This window comes from Lepisosteus oculatus, chromosome 3 (assembly GCF_040954835.1).
Source record: "Lepisosteus oculatus isolate fLepOcu1 chromosome 3, fLepOcu1.hap2, whole genome shotgun sequence".
Classification (NCBI taxonomy): domain Eukaryota; kingdom Metazoa; phylum Chordata; class Actinopteri; order Semionotiformes; family Lepisosteidae; genus Lepisosteus; species Lepisosteus oculatus.
The window spans coordinates 40406869-40422877 of record NC_090698.1 but is presented as its reverse complement, the minus strand read 5'-3'; the positions used below and the strand labels follow the sequence as shown (position 1 = coordinate 40422877).

Below are 16009 nucleotides of genomic sequence, written 5' to 3'. Positions count from 1 at the left end.
CACCAATTTAAATATTCGAGCATACAAAATAACCAGTATTTGTTTTATGCAACTGAATTTACCAGTTAAAGTGGTTTTGGCCTTTAGTCTGCCCATATGTTGATCTTTGAGGACACACTCCCCATGCTGGTGAAGGAGGCTCCCAGTAGAGAACTACCCCTGGTCCTACTGTCCCCTGTTGGTCCACTTACTATGCCACTAGGAGCCGTTGTGGTAGAAAGGAAGAGAAAAGCCTAAGTTGTCTAGGTTCTTGGAGATACAGAATTTGACTGGCATCCTGTGCCATTAGTGAACAAATGAAAGGATCTGAAATCATGTTTGGAAAATAAGAATGAAAAAAAGTACAAAAGTTTTCATTTTTGAAAATGTTTAATTACACCATTTAGGTTTAATACAGGTTTAATCAACTTAAATATACTAACATGAAGCCGCATGGCACATTAATCCATTATATTATTTTCTGCAGCATATACTGTACATTTAAAAAAAAAGTTTTTCTTCAAGGAAAATAATCACTTGGAACTATAAAATAGTGATCCTATGTATAATAAAACAGACACAAGTCTCTTTGAGTTTAAAGCAGCATTTTATTTCTAAATGTGCTACAAGTCAAATGGCAAAAACAAAAAAAAATCTCTTTCACCTGTTTTTTGTATGTTTTTAAACCCCTGAGCACCACAATCCAGATTTCATATAATGCACTGGATTAATCCAAAATGAACAAGAAAAAGAACTATTTAAAGCCTCATACACAGCGAGTAAAGCTATTATAGGATCTACAATCTACCAGCATAGCATTGCAAAATTTTTTTAAACAAAGTAAACAACATACTTTATAGACAGAAGTAAATCTTTTTTTTAAACAATGTGCTATTTTTTCTTTTTCTTTTTGTGATTCATATATATATTTTTACAAAGTAAAGAGAAATGGGTTGCTTTTGATCTTTGGTACAAGAATTATGAAGGTTTCATGTTCTTGTTTCACAGTCAGCAACAAAGTTGTCCAGTTATTGGAAATATATTCCCTTCCTATCATTCCTTGGAATCTAATGATGTGGCAGGGAACTGACAATTATATGTATATGTATAGGCTGTGCCAATGCGCTCCAAAAAAAATTACACTTCTCAAATGGAAATCCCCCCCCACACACACACAAAAGTGAGTATGAAATAAGCTGTGTGCTACTCTGTGTGTAATTAAAACATGAAAGCATTGTTTTTCCCAAAGCCGACTGATTTTTACACTCTTCTTAGAGATGGTCCCAGAAAATACATTTAATTTTAACAAATAAAAAAAAATCCTTGAATTCTGTTGAACTGAATTTTGTGTTACACAATTCTTTGCGAACAATACATTTTATTTTGTTTTCTTTCTCAGAATCTTGTTGAAATGAACAATTCCTTGTAGAGCTTATCATGTCACTAAGAATTTCGAGGAAGTCTTGGCTAACAAGACTCACCAGCTTTCATAAAGTATTAATACTTGTAAGTTATTCAACACATTCATCCAAACTAACAATGCTCGATATCCACATTTTAACAATCTGATCTTTGGAAACAAATGGTTATGAAGTAAACACCTTGTAAATTAAAGAAGATTATTTGAATGCAACAACCTAGATATTTTAATCCAACAGAATATTCAGTTTCCTAAAGTGGAAGATACTGTTTTTTTTGTGGTAACAATATTAAATACCTTAATGTGTTCATTTTAAGTTACTGATGTAAGATACTGTATTTGTAACATGAATGGCATTGAGCCTGTTACAAATTACAATAATTTACTGTGTCTCACATAATTCCTAGTAATAGGGACCATGCATAAAAAGCCTTCCGGTATTTTCCATCCCAGTAATACATGTTACAAAATAGAAATGTGAACAGTTGAAGTTGGATATGTTAAAGATCCTTTAATATATATATATGCTTTTGTTTAAATAAATCTTGTGATTAAACAATAGAATATCTGGACCTACAGACTATAGTTCAAAACTGACAGCTAAGCTTGTATCTGTTGGCACAGTCTATAAAACATGAGGTAGATGCGCTAGCATAGAATATTCCCTTCTTTGGCATAACAATACAAAATAAGAAAAAAAATCCAGTGAGCCGTGGAAACAAAAACATTGTTTTTCAAGTGGCTTTACATAATAATAATAATAATAATAATAATAATAATAATAATAATAATAATAAGAGAAATGAAATCTATGAGGTATATTTTGTATTTATAATCTATGTATATACAGGTATATTTGTGAGGTATCTGGCTGCATCTGCAAAGACATAGAAAAGGTTTAAAACAAAGCAGTGGTGTTGATTTCTGACTCAATGTGTATAGCCTCTCAAAGAGCATATGAACAGAAATAAAATAAACTATAGACTCAATGAACTTAATAAAAAAGCAAATACAAACACACCTTCAAACCTCCACCTATCTTCCCAAAGAAAAAAATTCAACCTTCCTGGTCTTAGAGACAAGTGCATGAGTTAATATGAAAAACTGATTTGATTCACAATAAAGCCACTAAATATGGTTGACACTTCCACTCCTTGGTTTGTAATTCACCCTGGGTATTTGGTTTGATTTCAACAGTTCAACTGCTTGGTTAATCACCCAGGAATCAAATGCCCCACTGGCACTTCTGTCCATCAGTGTACAGAGCTCTGGTGACACTGATATGCAATGTCTGTCCAGGGCCAATGGAGCATAGACACACTGTGGAAATCACCGAGGTGGTCTGTCAGAGTGGCAGCCCCCTGTTGATCCCTGGCTAGACTGCTGTCTCAGACATTTTGGTTCTTGTTTGTGACTTAAATTCAGCTAAATTGCTATTTTTTAAACTCTTACGTACAAATCGAAATCCCATCTTTTAATCCTACGCCTTTTGTCACTGATCACATGGGTTCACCCTAAGTCTTCTAAAAGATGACTGCTGCTCTTTTGATTCTACACTAAGCATGCGATGTTCTAACACCAGCAATGCATTGAAAGCTCATGTCCACAACCAACAGTGGAGCATTGTGGTTACTTCAGACATGTCACTCGGTCAAGGGGCAGGCTTTGTATTTAAGGTTTCGGTATCAGGCATAATGTGTTATCAGACAAGTTTTGTGAAAGGATTTTTACCACTGCCATTGCTTTTTATTATAAATTTACTAGACTGATGATTTTATCCAAAGCAACTTACCCATTTATACAGCGTTTTATTGAAGCAATATGAGCAAAGTACCTCACTCAAGGACACGACAGCAGTGTTCCACATGGGATTTGAACCAACCACTGTCCCTTTATGCAGTGAGAGCTCCAACCACTACTCCACACTGCTGCCTATAAGGCAGTGCCTTGCATGCTGCCATAACGATTGTTCCATACAAAAAAACGGTAATGACCCCATATAGCTTTTAGCATCCTATTCTATATATTATATTCAGTGGGATCTGATTTATCAGAAAACAACACAGTGTGGTTCTCATCTTTATGTTTATTACTGGCACTACAGTACTGCATAAACGTTTATGATGAAGAATCTGTTGTTGTAGTGCCATTGTGCCCTTAATATTTGATAAAATCTGTTTTCCTCTACTGAGCAATGTGAATGACTTTGAATCAATGATTTGTTATTCTTTGGTATAAGCTGAGAAAAGCACCCTCCCTCTGCCTGCAGCAACACAGTGTAATTAAAGAAGTCCAAGTTGCTGAACTGCGTATCATCTGACAAACGTACTCTAATGCTGACAATGTTAATGCAGCTTTTAAATTATGCCTTGTCAGCCACGGCTTTATCAGGACTGAACAAAACAAACCTCACCTCCTTTTCAAGAAGGGCATGGGGTCAGATTAGTTGCCCCTGCCTATCCATCTGTTCTTTCCCACAATACCTTCTGGTTGTCTCCTTCAAAACAATGCCTGTTTTCAGGTAGTTCCATCCATTACTGTTCAATTTAATACAAACTAGAAAATGATGTTCACAATATGAAAATTTCTATGTATGCATTTTTTGTTTTTACTGACAAAGCTGCAGTTCACACACTTTTAAGAGCAAGTATATTGTTTTTTTTTTGTTTGTTTCTGCTGAAGCAACGTCCTTACAAGTAACCATTTTATATTCCGTTTTGCATTTGGAAACTCTTTAACGAATGAGAACAAAAAAGAACAAAACGCCACATCCAAAAACACAGAAGTCTTTTCTTTTTTCATTTTTTTGGACTGCTTGACTTGTTAAGGAGGTCCGTGACTGTCTGTGGGATGAGCAGAGTGTTCACGGCGAGGAACTCCTGCTGGAGGTTTGCCCATGGGCTGAGGAGGACGAGGATGGCTGGTTTTGTGCAGGCTGTCCTGGACTGGACTTTCCCTGAGAGCTGTTCATGCTGTTTCCATTGCTTCCGTGTATCACTGGAATGACCGGCTTTCGAGCAAACAGGACACCTAGGTTTAAGAGGACAAAAGCACTGTAAATCAATCTTCTGGAGAAATCCAGACTAGGCCTGATCAAAAATACTGTTACAGTATAGGCTGTGTTAACTATAGAGTATCTTACAAATAACATGTTATTGTTGTGCAAACAGAATCAAGGACCTTTTGATAGCAGGGCCCAATGAGGTTCATGGACCAATACATTCCTGTCATGTGGTATCCTCTAATGTTAATTTAATGTTTCTTTATTAGCCCTATACAATTTCTTGCATTAGGAATGCATCTTTTCGCATACCCCAGCTTTTCTCCAGGGAGACACAGACACACAGACAGGGAGAGAAGCTTGGGCTCAGAGCGCAGGGTCTGCCATTGTACGGCGCCCCTGGAGCAGTTGGGGTGAAGGGCCTTGCTCAGGGGCCCAACGGAGTAGGATTCCTCTGCCGGCCGCGGGATTTGAACCGGCAACCTTCCAGTCACAGGCGCAGATCCTTAGCCACAGAGCCACTGCTCCGCCCTATGAGGGAGACTCCCTGTCCTTTTAACCCCCCATGTGTAATTTCTGACGTTCTAAGAAACACAGTAAGAAGCACACCACTCTATTGAAACAGAGTTATGAATTTAATCACAAAGTGCACTTTACAAAGACCCACACATATGCAAAGCTTTCTGCTTCCAAATTCAAATATGAGTAGCCAAGGGTAGAGCACTCATTTTCATTTCCAATCTCACAATTACAACTGGACCATAAAGGCAGTGGGGAAGTATGGTGGAGAGATGTACTGTTCTATGCACCCTCTGATTTGTGAGTCATATTCCAGGTATATCTGTTGAGGAAATCCTTTATATTTATCCTTTTATAAATATATAGATATAAAAATATAAACATAAAGATATACAGTAGATACTGTAGATCCTCTGTCTATCTTCAAGTGCTTTACTCATTTTTTGTTTTGCTGGTGAGCCAGAGCATATCCCAGCAAGCAATGGGAGGAGGGCAAGATACACCCTGGATTGGATGCCAGTGCATCACAGGTCACACACAGACACAAACACACACACACTCGCACCAGGGCCAATTTTCCCAGACGCCAATTAACCTGCCAGTCTTTGGACTGTGGGAGGAAACCGGAACACAGGAAAATGTTCTCCATGGGGAGAAAACACAAACTCAATTCAAATAGTACCTCAGAAATTGAATTTAGGGCCCTGGCACTGCGAGGCAGTAACGCTAACAGTAAATGATTGTATAGCACCTTTCAAAACACTAAAATGGATACTTTACTTATCCTATACATATACTTAGTAGAAAACTAAGTTCTAAATAATGATTTTTCTTTTTCAGCAGACTTTATAGGATATGGTTATGGGATTTGCTCTAGGATATCTAGGATATACAGTACAAACACCTACAATACCACTAAACACGCCTTTTTTGCTTATTACTTACTGAACTTCACTGCTTGCTGCTCAGATTCTACTTTTGTGCTGATGGGACTGCTAACCAAAATGGCATTTCTTTTCTCTTGTGCACCTGCAGCAGCACCAGTGTTTTTTTTACATCATATGAATTAAGTGTAGGCTATTAATACTTAGATAAGACAATTAAAAATGTAAAACACAGTTCTTCATATTGGACTGGATTATAATTGCGATTGGAGCATGTGCTGTTTCTGCACTGCTAATCTGATAATGAACATGAGCCTGGGATAACGAGAAAACCATTATACTTTTGATAGTAAAAACACAGGCACTATATAGACTTTAGTAGATGTTGTATAACTGGGAAAAACTGAGTCATACTTACATTATTCTTTTAACCAACTGATATGGAATTGGAAAAGGCATGGGGAATGAAGTGGAAGTGCTGTTACTTGAAAAAGGTGGCAGCAATCCGACAGGACGTTTAATTGATTTGTTGGCGTGTGGTTGGTTATGAATCAAGAAGCCAATCCAATTAGAATTCACCATGACAACTGCAGAAGCAGCATTCTTTTGACCGTTGAGAGTCTTCTAGTTTTAAAGGGTCACTTATTGCAACTCATGCCTGATTTCAAGCAGCAACAACTAAAGAGCCATTTTCCATCATGCATGACATTTTATTCTACCATCCTAACGTATATCCTGTCTTTTAAAATGTGTTAAGTCATATAATGCATATAATGCAAGTCTCTGCCTTTCTGAAAGACTTTGCCCCTTGCACCTCAGGTGACTGCCCACTGTTTAATAATGAATGAAAGTATGAGATCCACATTCTAACCAAAACATACATGGTTCAATAGGGTTCATGCTCCCACACATTTACTGACAACTTAAACCATAAACCAAATTAACCACAGAAATGCCACATTTAAATATACTACAGTAGAGATTAAATGAGCCTCCTGGCAGGCAAATAACTTGATTGAGCTTAGGGACTCAAAATAACAGGAGAAGACTTATGTGGGGACAAAAATTGATATATATTTATAAAAAAGGTTGAGCCCATCACAGGGAAAACACTGGATCTGCTAAGACAAATCAAGTGCCGTGATCTGTTTACTTTCAGAAGAACATTTTTAAATGTGCATATGTTGATTTTCTCTTTGATTCAAAGTTCCCTAGTGTCAAATAGTTGATGTCAGCACAACACCAAGTCTTGTGTCTATGAATAAAAGAGACTTAAAAAAGAACAAGGGCTATATAAACAGCAGTAATAGAAATGACCCCTTACTCGCATTAGTCTGAAAACCTACCTGACAACACTGTTTTCTTTTGTCTTAATGTAAATAACAAAACTGCTTTAAATGTATATAAATAAAATGAAAAATAATCTGATGTTAAACTAATATAATAGAAGATCAGTGTTCTTATAATACAGGACAAAATGCTCAAAGCAGAAAGCCACCATCACATGAAAACTTCAGGTGTCTTGGATGTAAGGTTTAGGAGGGGTTAGAACTCGATGGGTCTCATCAGATATAGAGCTGTTAAAGGCAAAATACTCAAAATATGTGCACTGTTAGTTTAAGATAGGGCTTTGAGGCAACCTGAACTACTTATCTAAATGTAATTATAGCCCAAAGCTCAGACACATGCACTTTCTGTAGCTAAATCAAGTGGTCTTTTTCTTAGCACATAAGACAATAAGCCCAATCGACCCCAAATCAACAGGCCCAATTCTGAGATATTTAACTTTTTTAACACTATTGGACTGCCACTTCATTACGATGGATTTTATAGTGAAGACATCAAATTGCACTGAGGACTAAGCGCAGGGGTGCTGCTATAACTTATTGAATTTCCTGCCTGCAATTACATCAGCAAACGGCCCTCTATTTACCTGTGTAGACAACTCCATTTATTTCTATTGACATGTTGATGCTGCTAATGCCGTTGGTAGACAGGTTCAATGCAGTCTCTTGTCTATCATCTGTCAGAAAGAAACCAGAGAGAGAGAGAGCAAAAAACTCAATATGAGCATTTTTTTGTAAAATGAACACAAGAAGCAAGAAGAGAACACTACAGACTAAGGCCGATAACTCATGAATGACAAGACTTGAGTTCAGTGTATCATGGCCTTCAGAACAGATATAACAGTTTTGAAGGAAGAAATATATGTCTGCATCTGCATGTTCATCCAGCCAGCAATTATTTGAAGAAAAATGCTTAAATACATATAATTAACTATATACATTTCCACTTGAATACAAATATTTATTTCCAGAGAAAAATATGTTAGGAACACTGTCATGGAAACTTTATGATACCAATCTAGAATCTAGAAGACTACACAGGTATGATTAAAATAGTTTTTACTTCAAAATAGTTTTGGAAAAAATCCTGGCAACAATCTCTGTTTAAAAAAAGGTTGAGCCAATTTTGCATTGGAGCAAATGTTTTTGAATGCAAGTCAGATTACATTTATTATTTTCAGCACCATTAAGTTTTCTAGTAAAGAATGTAAATCAGATGAAAAATACAATATATACAGTATATTGCATTTTGAGTATTATATTTTTAAAGTTACCCATTTTGTTTACATGAAGGATTGTAAAAATATACTTTTTGCATCACAGTATTAATTAATGTAGATGTCATTTTTAATATGGGGTACATACATCTAAATTAAGCCAAGACAGGCCCAGCACACTTAAAATCTAAAAAACATATACTTCATTTTCTCATCAAATATAAACCATAGAGCTAGAGATTAAGAGTAATCTGAGAGGAGCAGTCTTGCAGAAAAATGATATCACACATGAACAGATAAGCCCTTCATTCTTCATCAAGAAACTATTATTAAATAATGTATGACTTATTGCTTGTCTTAAACCAGGAAAGCTGGAACCATTAACATCATTTTAGCCAACATTATATTAACTTATATACCAGAGAACAGTATTGTTTTGCCAGAGTTCTTGGTACAGAATTTCTACATGCCAGTTTTGAAACACACTAAATTCATAAATTTATATTTCTTATAAATGAATAATTGAATTCCTGAAAAGACAAGGATCACACCACTGAGTGCTCCCTCAAATAAAATTCTATCACAAACACATCAACATAGGTTTCTTTCTTCCCTGGGATATAAAAGGATGTAACACATAGAAGACTTTCAGTATTAGCACCACAGACAAGGTCACAGAGATCTTGAAGTTTGGTGATGGTGTTAAAAGAGTCCTTAGAAAACTGAAGATATTTTCACTGTAGTCTTCATTATTAAGAAATTCAAGGCTACTAGTATACTAAACATCTGGCCAGGAAGTAGACACAAATGTATCCTGCCACCACCAATGTTGAGAGAAGTTGTCCTGCAGGCAAAGTGTTCAATATCTGCACGAGTGCTGAAGAAATGCCTAAGTTGCAACAGGAAGCCTATTCTTAGGGCAAACCACAAAAAGAGGCAGCTCGTATTTGCCATACTACTATATGTCAGAATGACAACTGGAACCATGACATCGGATATTTCTTAAGAAGACAGGTCACAAAAAGACATCAAGGGGTCTGAAGGACCTAGAGCAAGTCTGCTTGGAGGAAGGGTAAAAAATCCCCCACTGTAGTGCCAGAACCTCATAGCACACTACCGGAAGCATCTCATTAGCGTAATCCCTGCCAGAGCCGGATTTACCAAATACCAACTCATAAGTGATGTGAAAAAAATTTTACGTCACGTTTTCTGGAATTTGATTATTAAGAACAAATGTGGCTTTGCTTTGTGCATTTCCGATATTACATTTTGCCACTTTTTTCAATTAGGACATATCCAAACAATACAGTAAATATTTCTGCTATATGATGTTTTTTCCCCTATTTTATTGGTGGTTTGAATGTGTAGGACACTGTAAACTGTTATTTGTAAGGGATTACTTTTAAAAAACGTTGCTTTGCCCAACACAGTTTACGGCACACTCCATCGGTTTTCCTGTCGGTGTTCCTTACCTCTGTTGTTAATTTTGATGTTCATTGGGAGCTGTGTTGCCATGGCAAAGAGGTTCTGCTGGAGCGCGTGCTGCATTATCCGCTGCTGTTCCTCGGCCATCAGCATCATCTTTTTCTCCGGAGGCTCCCCTGACTCCAGCTTCTCCCGCAACTGTTCCAGGGCCACCGCTTGAGCCGCCGCTGCCGCCTGGGCCGCCACCGCCTGGGCGGCGGCCACGTGGTGTCCCGCGAGCGACACGGGAATGGCGATCCTGCTGGGCACGCTGCTCGACAGCATCGTCTCTTCTGCGGGAGACAGAGACAGAAGCCGATGGGAGCGTGAATGTCTCCTCCCCTCTGATGTGTGTCCAAGGAAACGCAGGAAGAACACGCTTCACTCGTCAAGAAGTTCGTAAAACATTTTTTAGAAGAAGAAGAATCTTGACTCAAGAAGCTTGAAAAGCTTATGCTCTGTCTTTCAAACATTAGGGTAGCTTCTATAGTAACATATATAACTTATATATAGAAGCCACACCTGTTGATTTGCTCGTATGTCAGTCATGTTTGCCTGTGCATAAAAACTGTACATTTAAAAAATGCCAGGATAAAAAACTCATTTTGGAAATCCCAGCTTTTTGGAATGTAGCAGTATCTTAAATTATTGCACCATTAACATGTTCTCTGGAAGATCAGATTCAAATAATACTATCGTTATCTAGAGTTTTCATAAATGGGAAGTACTTTATGAACAGCAGCTCCTTTGCTCATTTTCTACTAACTTACAAAATCCTTAATATCAAGCTATCAACCTGGGACAAATACAGCTACACTTCAGTTTTCTTTTGGTAAAACATCAATGAAATGTTACCGTATATTTTTCACAATGGTGCCATCACCAGAATTAATTCAAATATTAAGTCAATAACCTAATATTATTTATAATTATTTAAATCTTAATGAGGGTAAGATAAGAGCAGGAGATGGAATTGGCTATTGATAAACTTCAAACAAGGATCACAGGTTAACGTGCTTTGAATTCAGCATGCCAATAAGGGTTACTTTGATATTGAAAATGCTCTGAGGAATGTCACTTTGAAGTAGCCTTAGGAATATATACCAAAGAACATATTGAACTGATGGCCCCAAATATCTGTATATAGCAAACTAATGGCTATACATGATGATGATATTTCATTGACCCTATTTTATCTCAGATTATGATCCTACCATTCCCTTGGATCTCTAAAACTAGCAGAAAGTGCAGTAAGGAACAATTTAGAATATTTACAATGCTCATACTAGCTGTTGTGTTTTCTTCCATACAGGGGTCAGAATGTTTTTAACAACCCTGTGCAGCAAACACGGTATTTTGTGAGGTCATCTTTCATTTTGGCAATGTTATTCTGGGACTCTCTGTCCATTGGAGGACAGGTACAGTTCTTCATGATAAGCTTAGTTCTCTTTGTGCTATCTATCGACAGAAGTTAGTGAAGTGAGTGTGGTAAATTGAGCACATTCCGACTCAATCCCAGTCAACTGTAATAAAGTGCAATTTATCATGTACTCCTATTCCACAGTGGATAAACTCTGATTCCAACCAGGGACTGTTTGTCATGCTACACCCTGGGAGTAGGGCTATATTCCCTACTAAACAGGTGAGAAATGTTACAAATGGGAGGAGGCCATTCAGCACAGTTTTGTGTATATTTAAAATATGCCAAGTGCTTTCATTTTACAGACTAATAGTTTTTATGAAAATAACTGTAAAATAATAATACAGTTATCTGTACATAATACAGAGTAAATACAGTGAAATACAGTTTGAAGCCTAACCGTGAGGCCTGAGAGGGAACCACCTTTGCTGAAATCAGACCAATCATTCATCTTCAGTACAACCTGCTTTTTTAAAGGAATCTAGAGGTATTCCTGGCTATTTCTGCTTCGTTCCTCCCAGTGTAACACGGAAATACCCAATGAGTGTATGAGGAAGTCCTGCAAGATGTTTCCTTTCAGAGGTGATGACCATAATGCAGTATACACTCTACTATAGGACTCAGTCTTTAATCTCCCATTGTAACACAAGATGTAAAGACATTGAAACAAAAAATGAGCTCAGTGAGCTTAGAGGAACTTCTAAATTTTGAGACTATTTTTTTAAATTTGGAAAGTCAACAGATATTTACAGACAATTCACTAGAATAAAACTCAAGCAAGCATCAATTATTAGCAGAACAAAAATGTAAAATAAGATTTTAAACAAATTTAACTTTCAGAGGTAAATGTTTATCAACAGTTTAAACTTGTTACAAAACATATTTTGATTTTGATCACCTCTAGGTGTTTTTTGGTATTTTATATTTACATTTTTTTGCTACTATAGTATTCATAGTAAGCATATTACACACAATGGGAAATGTATCATAAATACCAATAGGTAATTGGTATTAATATTATCATAACAATAAAAAAGAAATCTGACATGATAGGGTTCACAAAAATATTTTTGTGAAAATTAGGGATAAGTGATTAGTTTAAAAAATCAAGTTCTGAAGAAATTCAGGAGACAACAAACATATATTGATGCATTGCCTGGGTTGAAATGTGGATTCCTGTTCAGGTTTAAAATACATGTATCAGGACTAAAGAGGCCTGTGAGCTCTTACATCCAGGTGGCAGCACACACCTCAGAAATGAGAGAAATGAATAATAGGATAATGATTTGCTGGATACTCCCCCAAATTAATTTTGACTCAATTGTGTGGAGAAGCCAAACATCACCAATACAAAACACCCTTGGTGGTGTTGTGACATTGTTTTTCTATGAGTGAAGAGAAAAAAGCCTTAACCACTAGTTTATGTACTATATCATCAAACTCTAGATACAAAAAAATATACACAAAACCGAGCCAAATGGCCTACTCTTGTTTGTAATCTTTTATTGGTTTAGTAGAGGTTCTAGTGTTTTTAGGCAGAACTGGAGGCAGTCCATACCTTTCTTTATGGCAGTAGTGATGTGGCCACCGTTGGGAGTAGGCATTGCGATTGGAGGCATCTGGATCTTTGGTGAGGAGAGGACATTAGGCGTCCCCACAGGAGAGTAGCTGAACAAGGCTGACCCGTAGCTCTGTCGGCGACCTTCTCTTCGGTTACTGTCAATAGCTGCCTGAAGCTCACCCGGGGAGCTGAGACCCCGCTTTTCACATTCATAGGGATAAAGGTACTTCATATACCTGTAAATAATAACAACTAAGTTTAGATGCACTTCTCTTGTATATAGTGCCCTACCACATTGTCCTGATTTAATAATCGGCAAATGTTTTTCAACCAGGTGAATATGGTTAAAACAGAAACATGTTTATGCATTTCTGAGTGGTGTATAAAGGCATCAGCCTCTTTCAGGATGAAGTAATATCTTTAAATAACAGACCTTGGTGAAACTTGTGCAAACAAGTCTGTTTCTTCTTTTTTACTGCGGTTACAACTTTGCACGCCAACTTCTGCCACCATAATTACATAATTTATACAGTACATGATATTGGGAAGCTTAGTCATTTAGTCCAGATCATCATGAATCGTGCTTTACCAGAATGGTAGCAAGAGTGAAAAGAAAATTAATATTTTATTTACAGTAGTTTCATAGATATTACATAGAGTTTCGTAGTTTCAAAGACTACTTTGAAAAGTAGTTTTCAAAGATATTTGGCTTTTGTTAATTTCATTTTCAATATTTATATCACTTCAGGACTCAAGGAAATATAAGAAAACAATACAATTTTAATTTCTCACTTTTGTTACGTAAAGCAAAAATGTATCATTTTGGAACACTTTAAGGTGAAAATGAAACTAAATACTACCATTATAAATGCTGGAATGATTTCTTAATGTATTGCTTATGGTGTAATACTGAATTTATTTAGGAAATGAATGAAGGACAGACTATATACCATATACTAAACTTGTACTTTATATACTTATATATATAAAACGTATATATACTATACTTTATTTGAAATGCTTATTTTAGCCGCCAATTTATCAGAAAATGTATACACATAAAATAAACTAGGAATTTAACTTAACTGGAAAGAACCAAAGTACAATTCTGTAAGGTTTTGCTTCAAGGGACTATAGCTTTTGAATGAAGGGAAAGCACTACGAAATCTTCCCTCATGTATATATTGGAATATAGTGGAAAACACTATAAGGTCCTCCAATAGGTATATTCAGTAAAAACACCCATGGCCTCAAACTGTGCAATAATTTGGAATTCATGATACTCCTTGTTCACTCTTTGTTCAAAGTTTCTGATGCGTTCTAATTGCATTGCATACTTACTGTGTTCTGAGAGTAAAAGCTGCACTAGTGATAGAGGTAGGAAGGTTTAGACCTTTGGTGATCTCACGCCATATCTTCTTATTGATGACCTCCACTAAGCCGCCTTTTTCTGTGACAAGCTTGTAGAGAGTGTAGAGATCTAACACCTGCTTGGCCATGATAGGAATCCGATTCACTGGAGTCCCTGCAGAAACAAACACAATATCCACAATCAATTCCATTAACTTCAGCACATCGACAGGCCTCTCGGCTGGTTATAAGGCCAATTAATCTGGACTAAGTAAAATGTCTAATAGCGCTGCTCTTTCGTTAACAGAAAATGTCACTTTTAAACCTATCTAATTTCTCTATTAACCATTATTTGACAGCCAAGGAGTAGAGGCATGCCTTTTTATTCCACTGACTGGATTGCAGTGCTTCATCAGAATACACTTTGGAGTACAAAAAAATCAGAGTGAAATTTTTAGAATCTTTTCCTATGAATATTCTACATACAAATTTGGAGATGTTTACAAAATTAAATATGTTCACATTATTCAAATGATATAATTCTAAGACCTACTGTATATAACACATATTATATTTGTATAAATTTGTGTAATTCTAATATGTTCTAATTAAAATTTATTAATAAAAATACGTGTGAATCTTTTGGTTTAGCGTGCTTCACACAATATCATTGACCTGTAGGTTTAAGTTTTAGCTGCTATGGAAAAAGACTTAATTGAAAAAAATTCAGAAAATATTTCTGTAAGGTTAAGCTGGTGTCAGTACGTTGTGTAAAATTATCAGTTTTAATTTACCCCATATTTATTTTCCCCATGTTTACTACCTATAAATTATCCCTTATGGCAGAAAAAACAATTAATTATATTAATATTAATTAATATCCACACTGAAACGGAATTTTGTGAAAGACTTTTCTCTCATGTACAATATCAAAAAGTTCTAAGTACCCTAAAGACAATTTAGATTATATTTAAATGTCAAATTCAATATTTTAATTTTCCTTAGTAATTCCTATTAAAAATATCTAAAAAACAATCTTAAAAATTCACGTTAAAATGTATTCTTTTTGCCAAAAATTAGAGAGATTACTTCATCACAACAAACGTCTATTTTTAAAGCACCAAAGCACATATTTGGAAATCGCAAATAATACTTTAGATGATGGACTTTAAAGTGACTTCAAAAAGTTATATCACATCTAAGTTTCATATCTCAGTTTATGTGGTAATATGTGGCATGTATTTTCTTTCGTTAAAATAGATAAGAACACACCCCAAAACAAAAAAAACTGGGAAGTCCTTTATTTCCTGGTGATACTGTATCGAGTTTGTTTTTTCTCTTGAAAATGTGCTACATTACTGTTAGATCTTGATTCATTCACAATGAGGCTGTTAAAAATCATAATTGGGTGGATATCACCCTGCAACTCACAACTGGCAACCCACTGAAGCTAAGCAGGTGTGAGTGTGGTCAGTACCTGGATGGGAGACCTCCTGGGAAAAACTAAGGTTGTGGCTGGAAGAGGTGTTAGTGGGACCAGCAGGGAGCGTTCACCCTGTGGTTCATGTGGGTCCAAATGCCCAAGTATAGTGATGGGGACACTATACTGTAAACTGGTGCTGTCCTTCGGATGAGATATAAAACTGGGGTAATGATTCTCTGTGGTCATTAAAAATCCCAGGGTGTTTCTCGAAAAGAGTAGTAACCCTGGTGTCCTGGCCAAATTTCCTATTGGCCCTTTCCAATCATGGCCTCCAGTACTATGGCTGCTGTTGCATCATCCAGGTGGATGCTGCACATTGGTGGTGATGGTGGAGGGGGTCCCCATTACCTGTAAAGCACTTTGAG

At 36.4% G+C, this 16009-nt stretch overlaps 1 protein-coding gene across 2 annotated transcripts in view; it reads right to left on the bottom strand.

The window, feature by feature from the left end:
- Positions 1–398: 398 nt before the first annotated feature.
- Positions 399–16009, bottom strand: part of arid3c (AT rich interactive domain 3C (BRIGHT-like)) — a 176424-nt gene continuing 160813 nt past the window's right edge. For both annotated transcript variants that reach the window (XM_069187159.1, XM_069187158.1), the window contains 5 exons: positions 14153–14336; positions 12809–13047; positions 9839–10123; positions 7737–7826; positions 399–4429 (listed from right to left, as the gene is read on the bottom strand). In XM_069187159.1, coding sequence (XP_069043260.1) covers positions 4263–4429; positions 7737–7826; positions 9839–10123; positions 12809–13047; positions 14153–14336 — 965 coding nt within the window. In that variant the 3' untranslated portion in view covers positions 399–4262. The remainder of the gene's footprint in view (positions 4430–7736; positions 7827–9838; positions 10124–12808; positions 13048–14152; positions 14337–16009) is intronic.